General features: G+C 50.9%; 1 protein-coding gene across 1 annotated transcript in view; it reads right to left on the bottom strand.

Moving 5' to 3' along the window:
- The window catches only part of USP22 (ubiquitin specific peptidase 22), a 58688-nt gene that overhangs the window by 31000 nt on the left and 15278 nt on the right, over positions 1-12410 (bottom strand). Inside the window, exons 2-3 of the mRNA XM_054708952.1 lie at positions 10986-11118; positions 1077-1190 (exon numbers count right to left, since the gene is read on the bottom strand). Coding sequence (XP_054564927.1) covers positions 1077-1190; positions 10986-11118 — 247 coding nt within the window. The remainder of the gene's footprint in view (positions 1-1076; positions 1191-10985; positions 11119-12410) is intronic.

Here is a 12410-nt window from a genome sequence, read left to right as displayed (position 1 = left end):
TAAAAATATATACATCTATTTTGCCTGGAGCAAGCTGGAGGAAAATACTTGCCGGACTGCTATGTCTGAACTGTATCTAGAACGTTCTGTCCTGTGTTTCTGCCTCGGTGAGGTGAAGGAGCAGCATGCCTGAAAGGGTGCCGCTGGGCCGTTTACCTCCCTGAGAGGAAGGCAGCCTGCCCTTGGCTGGCCCGAGTTCTCCGGGAATAAGACACCCTCTCCACCCACCCCTTCGCTACAACGAGCCGCTTAGTCTCAGCTCCCGCTGCCCACTCCACTCCACGTGCTCTCACCAGGAACACCTGCAGGCAGCTAGGAACCTGCTTCCTCTCCATCGCCCCCGCGCACCCCCGGCAGTCTACGTGCTCTTTTATGGAAGATGAGTTTAAGAGGGTTTTCCCGCGCACCCCCTCTGCAGTTGGATGCCTCAACGTGTCTGACCTGAACGGCCTCTTTAGGGCACAGCTGGGGGTTTGCGTTCAGGAGCAGGAACCACCCGGTTCCGGAACGTTCAGAATGCAGAGCGGGATGAGAGGCACCCCCACGGCTCCACCCTGGGCCGAGGAAGGGGGACAGCCCAGGCCCTCTGGCTGAGTATTACTGAGGCGAGACTGCTCTCTGGGACCCTGGAGAGCTGGGCAAACTGCTCCCCGCGACCGCTGCTGTCCCCGTGCATGTGTCCGCAGTCGGGGGAACTAAGTGTGGGTGCACATTCTCTCCAAGCCCAGCAGAGCCCACAACAGCCACAGGCCCGGGGCCCAGGGCAAGGACAGCTCTGAAGGCTGTGAGAGTGATGGGCATCTGCACCCGAGGGCAGCCCTGCAGCCCAGGTTGCTCCGCGGGCCGGCAGGAGGGAGCTGCCCGCAGGAGGAAGGCACAGCTGTCTGTGGGGGGGAGGGGTAGGGTGCTGTCTTTCCAACAAACAGTAAAACTCCAGCTGCTACCCTACCTCCCCTGCCTCCTTACACGGCCTCTCCCTAGATAACCGGTCTTCCTCTCGGTGAGCTTCACCCTGATGGGTGTGAGGAATGCAGGGCAGGGAAACAAGGAGGCAGGTAAATCGAGGCCAGACCCACCTTGCAGTTTCCAAGCTTTCCGCTGCTCCTCCTTAGCAATGGTTTCCATGTCCTTGTCATAGATGTAGTCCTGGCACAGAAAGCAATAGATGCCTCCATACATCAGTTCTATGGCTGGAAAGACAAAGGGAGAGAGAGAGAGAGAGAGACAAAAGTAATTGAAAATGAAAGGCAACGCTTAAGAACACGCATCAGCTGTAGTGCTTTAGACACGGGACTGCGCAGCATTTCCCTCGCCAACCGCAGAGCCCGTCCCTGCCAAGGCCTCCTCCCACTTCAGGCGGCATGTCCCACCAGACGACGTGGGCCTCTCTGCTCGGGACACCCCCACAGGCTGAGGTGCCACATCCATAGTTTTTAAAGAACCCAACAGTCAAGTGTCTGAAGGAGTAACATTTACAACAAGGGAAACTCTCATTGCGTTTTAAATCAGAATTCTTGCCCTGACATCCAGTAACCATGTTTTCCTACATCTGGAGTTCCCGGTCCCGTCACAAAAAGGGTGCAGGAACGGTTTCCTCCTCTTACTTTAAGGGGAGCAGTGAAGTATTCTTCACCAGACAGTGCTGACTTCCTGACCAGACCTGCCTGTTACCCACCTGGAGTGGGTCCGGTGCACTTTCTCAATCTCTGTAAGATAGGGAGACAGCTGACTCCAAACTAGTTCATTATAAAGGTAAATAAGATGAAGCTCTTTGAGCAACGGACAATTGAACTGAATGAATCTCAATTCAACCACTTAAAGGAATTATTTTGGCTTGGAGTCAACAGCATTATCAGAGATTGAGAGGCAATAGCATGGAGGAAACAGCACAAACTTAGAGTAACGGGTAATTCAGAGCTGCGCCTGGTAGTCATGGTTCTTTGACAAATTACTCCCCACCTGCACCCCCGCCTAGCCTGTCCCCGTTTGGTATTACGGGGCAGCGACAGCACGGACACCTCCCAGTCCTGTATGCTAACTGATCAGCGCATGTACGCCGGCCGCATGTACACCGGTGGCACGTCCCGGGGCGCAGCCAAACCTAGTGAATCGCAGCTCCTCCCAGTCGGTCTCCCGCGATCACAACTCAGCTCAGCAGCACGGGCAGGCCTGCCAGGTCCTCTGAAACAGGCCCTTACAACACACCCAGCAGGACAGGAACCGCCTCCCTGACCAGACTCCGACGCTCTCCCTGGAAGTCTGAGCACTCAGCCAGCGCCCTTGTCACCACAGGCTAACGGCACAGTCCTGGCGTGGGGATACCCATGGGACAAGCTAAACAAGGAGAATAAACATTTTCAGAAAAGCAAAGGCATTCCATGAAAAATACGCCAAGCAGACAGCCAATCACAAAACTCCCAGCCAGGGAGAGGAGTGCCAGTGCTCAGGGTGTGTTCACAAGCTCCAGGGGAGTCCTTCTCTGAGGCGCTTTCCACACACAGTGCATCACCGCGTAAACCCACATGGACGGGGTCGCAGTGGGAAGGACAGTCTTCTCAGCAAGCGGTGCGGGGACAACGAGGTCTCCACAGGCCAGAGTGAGGCGGGACCCTCACCCGACACCACAAACACCAACTCAGACTGGACCTGCGTCCTGAGAAGACGCAGGAGCAAGTCTTTACAAGGACGAGCACCAAAGAGAAAAAGATAAACCCGACTTCATCCAAATTAAACTCTGTGCATCAAAGATATTACTAAGAAAGGGGAGAGACAACCTACAGGATGGAAGACTATCTGCAGATCATGAATATGACGGGACTGACTAACCTGAATACACCCTTTCACTTGCAGGCACATCCCAGAGAGGAAGACATACGTGCACACAGCTTATACACAATTGGTTATCATGACATCCTATATAATAAAGAGGCAATATGCAAATTAACCATCACTCCAACACACAATATGGCCACCACAAGATGGCCAGCAGGGGAGGGCAGTTGTGGGCGATCAGGCCAGCAGGGGAGGGCAGTTGGGGGTGACTGGGCTGGCAGGGGAGGGCAGTTAGGGGCAACCTGGCCTGCAGTGGAGGGCAGTTGGGGGGGACCAGGCCTGCAGGGGAGGACAGTTGGGGGTGACCAGGCCTATAGGGAAGGGCAGTTAGTGATGACCAGGCCTGCAGGGGAGGGCAGCTGGGGGTGATCAGGCCAGCAGGGGAGGGCAGTTGGGGGTGACCAGGCCTGCAGGGGAGGACAGTTAGGGTTGACCAGGCCGGCATGGGAGGGCAGTTAGGGGTGACCAGGCCGGCAGTTAGGGGTGACCAGGGCAGTTAGGGGCAATCAGGCTAGCAGGGGAGCAGTTAGGTGTTGATCAGGCTGGCAGGGGAGTGATTAGGCAGGCAGAAGCAGTTAGGGGCAATCAGTCAGGCAGGCAGGCGAGGGGTTGGGAGCCAGCAGTCCTGGATTGTGAGAGGGATGTCCGACTGCACTCAAGGGGTCCCAGATTGGAGAGGGTGCGGGCTGGGCTGAGGGACACACACCCCCATGCACGAATTTCATGCACCGGCCTCTAGTTGTTTATAAGAACCAATCCAAACGTCTATCAATGGACAAATAAACAAGCTGTGGTATATCTCCACAACAGGCGTACAAAGGGATCTGCTTCAGCCATACAAAGGAATGATGGTGGAACCTCAGTTCTCAAACTTAATTCGCTCCGGAGGCCGTTAGAGAAGCTATTTGATCAAAAATCGAATTATCTTTTATGTACTCTAATTCATCTTTTATCTAACGTAACTCATTTTCATCTGTTCATTTTTTATCTAATGTAATTCAATTTTATCTAATGTAAATGAGATTAATCTATTCCTGACCCCCAAATGATTCCATTTTAGCCTTACTTATAGACAGTTCAATGTTAACGTACAGTCTAACCTATAAACACTGCTTTTAAGTGTATGGAACCACCCTACTGGCCCCAGCAAGTCACTCTCAGCACTCGCCGGCTGTCCCTCGTCAGATGCGGCATCCTTGCTTGTTTATGCATCACTGTCTCTACAAGGCTGTCCCGGGCTAACGCTTTTCAGCTGCTTTTCCTTTACCCACGTCAACAGCCGCACTCCTACCCCTCAGGGGCCTTGGTCCTGGTCTCTTTCACACCCTTAGGAACATCAGCGTCTTGATGGCCTCCTCACGATTTAAATTGTGCTCATGGTTGATCTCCGAAAACAAAAGCATTCTGTTGCCTGAGAGACGCTTTTTGTCACGCCACGTTCTCAGCTTGAAAGAATGGTCAGGCCGAAAACATTAGTTTGGTTCAACAACTGGAGACATTTTATCTGTGAACAACTTGGTCGAGAACAAATCATTCAAGATGGCAGAGAAATGAGGTTTGGAGTTGGCTGGGTCAAATGGTAAAAATTATTCATCTCAGTTTGCCTGCTATGGAAAATGAGTATTGTTTGGTGGTTCACTGTAAAATGTGATAGGTTAATTATATTTACTAGTAGAGGCCCAATGCACGAAATTCATGCAAAAGTAAGCCTTCCTTCCCCTGGCTGCCAGGACCGGCCTTTCCCTCTGGCACCCGGGACCGGGCTTCCCTCGCAGCCCTGGTCTCATCTGGAAAGTCATCCAGTCTAATTAGCATATTAATAGTTATTAGTTATTATAGATAACCAGCAAAAGCCTTGTTAACTATACTCAAGATGCAGTTAAAGGTACAGCTGAACAACTAGATGCCACCAGCAGGATGGCTTGGGAGAATAGGCTGGCCTTGGATAGGATTGTGTATGTTGTACATTTGTCCCTGACAACACAGCCAGACAGAACCATCACTAAGGCCCTACAGGGATTAACAACTCTAGCTAGAGAATGAGCAGAAAATCCTGAAACTGAGAATCCTTTCTCCGATTTAGCAATGGGTTGGAAAGAGGAAGGGAATGATGGTATCCATATTCACCGCTCTGATTAGGACTTACTGTGATGGGATGTTGTATCATCCATGTATGAGTGATCATATCCAAAGGATAATGGAAACCGCATTGACCAAATAGGAAAATAATCTTTTAGACACTGCAGAGCATGAAAATCAATGAAGTTAGCCAAGTTTGAAAAGAGTTAAATAAAAAAGGGGGAGCTGTGAGAATAAATAAATGATCTTTTCTGTCAAAGGAGCTTAGGCAGCCTCGCATGACAAGCAGCTCCCCTGTGGGCAGCCATTTGGAACACGAAAGGTCAACCCCTTCCTTTAATTTGGCAAAACGTGCGAGACTGTGGGCCTACACTCTTCCAATCAAGAGTGAGGCACAGATCACGTGATCTAGGACTGGCCGGCCATCAGGGCCAATCTGCGGGGTGACCAACAGGGTGATTGGGGGTTCCCACTGGCATCCACCTTGGCTGGCCTGGCACCACCTACTCACCAGCCCCGGCCCCTGCCACCATCACCAGTCACCTCCCTCTGCGGGGAGACCAGTGGGGTGCTCAGGGGACCCCCGCTGGCACCCACCTTGGCCGGGCTGGGGCCTACAGGCTGGGGGCAGCTCCTGTGTTGAGTGTCTGCCCCCTGGTGGTCAGTGCATCATAGCAGCTGGTTGTTCTGCCAGTGGGTCAATTTGCATATTAGGCTTTTATTATATAGGATACTAGAGGCATGGGGCACAAAATTCGTGCATGGGGGCGGGGGGTACCCTCAGCCCAGCCTGCACCCTCTCCAATTTGGGACCCCTCAGGGAATCCTATCTAATAATAGACAAATATGCAAATTGACCATACCTCCGACACAACCACAAGCCACGCCCACCATCCAATCAGAGCAAGTATGCAAATTAACCCAAACCAAGATGGCTACAGCCACAGAGAGCAAGGTTTCCTAGGTAACAGAGGAAGCCAAGCTTTCTGCCAGCCGTTGCAGGCCTAAGCCTCCACTCAAGCTACAAAGTTTCAATTATAGAAGGTAAACAAATTCAAACAAATGACGGCAGAATGGAGCTTGAGAGAGCAGGCCAGGATTGCCGCCGGCAACAGGGGAAGCAAAGCTTTCCGCACACCCTGGCCGGGCCCACCTGCTTAAGGCAACAAAGTTTCAATTATAACCCCAACACAAATGGCTGCCGGCCGCTCGGAGGGAGCCCCAGGCTTGGCTCCGCTCCAGGCTACAAAGTTTCAATTGTAGAAGGAAAATAAATTCCAGATACCAGGGCCTCCGCTTGCCTTGCGTTGCCAGGGGGCGTGGCCCGCCTGCAAACCACCACAGGCCCCTCTCTCAGGCCGCCCCACACCCCAAGGGAAACCCCACCTGATCCGGGACGCCCTTCAGGGCAAACCAGCTGGCCCCCACCCCTGTACCAGGCCTCTATCCTATCTAATAAAAGAGTACTATGCAGATTGATCATCACTGCAACACACAATATCGCTGCCCCCATGTGGTCAAAGATCCTGCCCCCATGTGGACACAAGATGGCCACCACAAGATGGCCAGCAGGAGAGGGCAGTTGGGAGGCACCCGGCCTGCAAGGGAGGGCAGTTGAGAGGGACCAGGCCTGCAAAGGAGGGCAGTTGGAGGTGATCAACCCTGCAGGAGAGGGCAGTTAGGGGTGACCAGGCCGGCAGAGGAGGGAAGTTGGGGGCAAACAGGCTGGCAGCAGAGTGGTTAGGGGATGATCAGGCTGGCAGGCAGAAGCGGTTAGGGGCAATCAGGAAGGCAGGCAGGCAGGCAAGCAGTTGGGAGCCAGCAGTCCTGGATTATGAGAGGGATGTCCGACTGCCCGTTTAGGCCCGATCCCAGTCGGACATCCCTTGAGGGGTCCCAGATTGGAGAGTGTACAGGCTGGGCTGAGGGACAACCCCCCCTCCGTGCACGAATTTCGTGCACCAGGCCTCTAGTGTAATATAATATAGGAATATGCAAATTATCCAGGGACTAAACCGGCAGTCAGACATCCCTCTCACAATTCGGGACTGCTGGCTCCTAACTGCTCATCTGCCTGCCTGCCTGATCGCCCCCAGCTGCCCCTTCGCCAGCCTGTTTGCCCCTAATTGCCCCTCCCCCCCGCCAGCCTGGTTGCCCCGTACTGCCCACCCCCTGCCAGCCTGGTTGCCCTCAACTGCCCCCTCTCCCCCGTCAGCCTGGTCGCCCCAGGCAGCCTGCTTGCTGTTCAGTTGTTTGGTCGTCCTTCACTAACACCCCTGCCGACCTGGTTGCCCCAGGCAGCCTGCCGTTTGGTCGTCCCTCTAGTTGTTTAGGTCGTGACGGCCCCTGGCTTTTTATATATTTGGATGCGCATACATGGTCTTTGATTAACTATCTCACACCCACTCACTGTCCCCGCCCCCTGCCCTCCAAGATTCCGCACTCCGATTCCATTCTTCCTTGTCTCTGCATCTATTTTGTTCATCAGTTTATTTTGTTTATTAGATTCCACATTAAGTGAGGTCATGTGATACAAATATTTTCTGACTGACTTATTTCACTAGTATAATACTCTCCAGGTTCCTCCATGCTATCTCAAAGGGTAAGAGATTCTTCTTTTTTACTGCTGCATAGTATTCCATGGTGTAAATGTACCACAGCCTTTTTATCCACTCATCTGCTGATGGGCATTTGGGCTGTTTCCAGATCTCAGCTATTGTAAATTGTGCTGCTATGAACATAGGGGTGCACACTTTCTTTCTGATTGGTGCTTCAGGTTTCTTAGGATATATTCCTAGAAGTCCAATACACGAAATTCGTGCAAGGGGCTTGGCCCTCGCAGCCCCTCACAGCCCCTCACAGCCTCTGTCGGCCCTTGCAGCCCCTCGCAGCCCCTCGCAGCTTCGGCCAGCCCTCGCTCCCCCAGCTTCGTATGGCATGTTGTCTGGACGGTCATTCTACTGTTCCATCTAATTAGCATATTAGCTCTTTATTATATACGATTCCTAGAAGTGGGATCACTGGGTCAAATGGCAATTCAATATTTAATTTTTTGAGGGAACTCCATATTGTTTCTCATAAAGGCTGCACCAGTCTGCATTCCCACCAGCAGTGCATGAGGGTTCCCTTTTCTCCCCATCCTCGCTAGCACTTGTCATTTGTTGATTTGTTGTTGGTAGCCATTCTGACAGGTGTGAGGTGATACCTCATTGTCGTCTTAATTTGCATCTCTCTGATGATCAGTAACTTTGAGAATTTTTTTATGTCCTTTGGCCATCTGCATGTCTACTTTGGAGAAGTGTCTATTTAGGTCCTTTGCCCATTTTTTAATTGGATTGTCATCCTTTTGTTAAGTTGTATGAGTTCCTTACATATTTTGGATATTAACCCTTTATCAGATGCATCGTTGTCAAATATGTTCTCCCACACAGTGGGCACCCTGTTCATTTGTTGATGGTTTCTGTTGTTGTGCAGAAGCTTTTATTTTGAGGTACACCATTTGTTTATTTTTCCTTAGCCCTAGATGTATTCAAAAACACATTGCTATGAGAGATGTCTGAGACTTTGCTGCCCAAAAGTTTATTCTAGGATATTTAGACTGGCAGAGCAATCGGGGGGGGGGGGGGGCCCTGCTGGCACCTGCCTTGGCTGGCCTGGCGCTGCCCACTTGCTGGCCCCACCCCCTGCTGCTACGGGAGGCAATCAGCAGGGAAACTGGGGGCGGGGCCAGCACGCTCACCAGTCGGCCCTGCCCCTTGATAACCCTGCCGCCTCCCTCTGCGGGGCAACTGGTGAGGCGATCGGATCCCCTCTCTGCCCCCGCTGGCACCTGCCTTGGCTGGTCTGGGGCCTGCAGGCTGGGGGCAGCTCCTGCATTGAGCATCTGGCCCCTGCTGGTCAGTGTGCATCATAACACCGGTCATTCCACCGGTTGTTCTGCCATTTGATCGATTTGCATATTAGACTTTTATTACATAGGATATGGTGTAACAAGGTGGTTTAGTTTCATTTTTTTGCAAGTATCTGTCCAATTTTCCCAAAGCCTTTACTGAATAGACTACTACCTTTACCCACCCCATTGTATGTTCTTGCATCCTTTGTCATAGATTGACCTTTTTAAAAAATATTTTAAAATCCTCACCCGTGGATATGTTTTTGTTAATTTAAGAGAGGAAGGGAGAGAAAGAAAAAAAAATGGATGTGACAGAAACACTGATCAGTTGCCTCCCACACACCTTGACTGGGAATCAAACCCACAACCTTTTTGGTGCAGGGGAGGACGTTCCAATGGAGCCACCTGGCCAGGTCTTAACTGACCATTTAGACTCAGGTTTACTTCGGGTTCTCTGTTTCCATCATAATTGTAGCTACTGCCCTAGGTGGTGTGGCTCAGTGGACAGAGCGCTGCCCTGTGGACCAAAGGGTCCCGGGTTTGATTCCGGTCAGGGGCACGTACCTGGGTTGCAGGCTTCTCCCCAGCCCGGGCCCTGGTCAGAGCTCCTGCAGGAGGCAACCAGTTGATGTTTCTCTCACATCAGTGTTACTCTCTGTCTTTCCCTCTCTCTTCCACTCTCCCTAAAAATCAATGGAGCCCTAGCTGGTTTGGCTCAGTGAACAGAGCATCAGCCTCCTGACTGAAGGGTCCCAGGTTCGATTCCGAACAAGGGCACACGCCTGGGTTGTGGGCTAGATCCCTAGTCGGGGTTTGCAGGAGGCCGCCAATCAATGATTTTCTATCAGCATTGATGTCTCTCTCTCTCTCTCTCTCTCTGCACCCACCCCTCTCCCTTCCTCTCTGAAAGCAATAAAAATACATTAAAAAAAAAAAAAGGAAAAATATCCTCGGGTGAGGATTAACAACAACAAAATTTCAGTAATTTTATCTACTGAAAACAGCATAATATTGAGATTACAGCTTCCCTGTGTCCATAATAAAACAACTGGCTCATGAACACATCATATAAGATAGAGATCAGTGTTGTTTTAACATCACTTTGCTTCCTGAAAAAAAACTTTGAGGAAAAATCAGACATGCGCCATGTCAGTCTCAACTTTATCTTCTCTACGTACACTGCTTACAGGAGCTTTAAGAGACACAGTGACTTTGTAATCTGTGAAATAGCATTTTCAGTTAGGACGACATGAAGCACTTTGTGGTACATTCGTTGGCTTATACCTTTGGAAAGGGATTTTCATAAGGATACCCTGACAATCGCACAAGTTTAACAGAAAACACTATTCTGAAGGAGACAAATGTTTAACAACCACCCTAAGAAAATAAAACCACGAGCAGAACCTTGCTTTACGTGAAGTTCCAGACATGTGAGTTTCCATCTGTAAGTACGAAAGGGAGCCCTATCCTGATGCCACACAGTGCTGTCAGCATGTTCATGAACGTGTATTACTCAGAACAATAAAATTCATTACTGAAAGCAAAAAAATCGCCTATGTACACAACTCCATGCTAACATCAGTAACCTAATACTGCATTTAAGATCTTTCTTGGTGAACATTTGCCTATCCTAAATCCTAACCATGTTTTTCAGAGGGCAAGTTGAGGCTCTAATAATCCATTAAAAAAAAAAGGCACTTTTCAAAGAAAGTTAGCAGGATATAAGGGGTAAGTCATCATAACTTATCATTTAAAATTACATCACCGCCGGCCATCATATCTCAGCGGTAGAACGTCGACCTATGAACCAGGAGGTCACAGTTCGATTCCCAGTCAGGGCACATGCCCAGGTTGTGGGCTTGATCCCCAGTGTGGGGTGTGCAGGAGGCAGCCGATAGATGATTCTCTCTCATCATTGATGTTTCTATCTCGCTCTCCCTCCCCCTTCCTCTCTGAAATCAATAAAAAATATTTAAAAAAAAAAAAAAAAGATTACACCACCAACTTAAATGCCACAGGCAAGCTGGGTAAATCTTTCATTTCCCTGTGAAGTTTCACAAGGAGGCCACAAACTAGGTTAGACTAAAGAAATGGACATTTAGGAGTGTGGAACTGCAAATCTAAATCCAGAGAGCAGAGAGGGCAGTAACTCTTCCCAACACCGTAGCAGAGGGCGCCTTACCCAGGTTGTGCCGTTTTGACTTCGCGTGTTCGTGAATGTGCTTCTTTGTGAAACAGCCAAAGAAGACACAGTGGAGGCAGGAGTGCAGCCTGCTCAGGTGGACACCACAGACGTGGCAGACGCAGGACTTGGCCTGGAACACAGAGAAGAGAATGAAAACCAGCACTGGTCCTCAGAGAAATATGCGAGCAAGGGAGTCCATCCACAGGGACACGGTGTGAGCAGGAGGGGAAGCAGGGGCTTTCCTCGGTGTCATTTTGCTAACAGATCACTCTGTGAATCGTTTCAATGGCCCCCAGGCCCCCAAAGGCACTTCCTTCATTTAGCTCAACACTAGTTCCATGTAAGAACACAGTCCACAATTCACCAAAACCTGTGAGCTCCTTGGATGTGCACATTTGGTTTTAGAAGCAAAGTCTGCATTCTGTCCCCGCCAGGCCCGCCAGGCCCAGGCCCGGCCTCAGCCCCAGCTCCTAACCCCACAGCAGGCTAGCAACTCACGGCCTATCTGCCCTGAATCTGGGTAGTACTTTAAATTTGATAACCCCCAACCACAGCAAATTTAGAAGCAAAAAACAGACAGAGAGGGACATGATCCAGAGCAATATACAAAAACAGGAAAAAGGAACAGTTTTTTGCCAAGAATTAGACCACAGAAACATAAAACGTCAGTCACAGCAATCATGAGCCCAGTGGACAATAATTCTCATACACCCACACCAACCAAGGTCAGTTTTCTACCACAATATGGCAATCACACTTACTTTAAATACTAGAAGCCCAGTGCACAAAATCGTGCACGAGTAGGGTCCCTAGGCCTAGTCTGCGGTCAGGGCCATGTCCGCCACCCTGGGACACACCATGACGCCCCCACGATGCCCCACGATGCCCCGCGCTGCTTTCCGCCGCCTCGCGACACCCTGCGAGGCTCACCGCCCATGACGCTCCACGCTCCACTATGCTCTCCACCGCGGCCCCGCGATGCTCGCCGCCCTAGGACGCTCACCGCTGCTCACCACCCGCCGCCCGCCACCACTCAACAGTCCCCAGTCCCGCCCCGCCACCCCCCCATTCACAGTGGTTCCCCATTCACCATGCTGTGATCAGAGCCTGCGGGGCAAGGGAGAGGGACTGAGAGGTGGTCAATGCACCTCATGGCGAATGGTCAAGTGGTCGTTCCGGTCGTTCCGCTTACGGTCCTGGACTTTATTATATAGTCAAAGTCCCAGTCCCATGAGATTGTTAGACTGAATAACCAACTGCTCAGATGATGCCGCACACAGTGTATACCAAATTCAGTTCTATCTTAACTGGGAGGGAGGGGGAGATGAAGGAAGGCATAAACTGGGTATGGGGAAGGGAAGGTTAAAATTGAAAGGGCCTCTGCCTGGCCTACATGGCTCAGTGGTTGAACGCCAACCTATG

Source organism: Eptesicus fuscus, chromosome 20, assembly GCF_027574615.1.
Source record: "Eptesicus fuscus isolate TK198812 chromosome 20, DD_ASM_mEF_20220401, whole genome shotgun sequence".
NCBI classification, from domain to species: Eukaryota; Metazoa; Chordata; class Mammalia; order Chiroptera; family Vespertilionidae; genus Eptesicus; species Eptesicus fuscus.
Note: the sequence above shows the minus strand (reverse complement) of the source record. Positions and strands in the feature narration are given on the sequence as shown.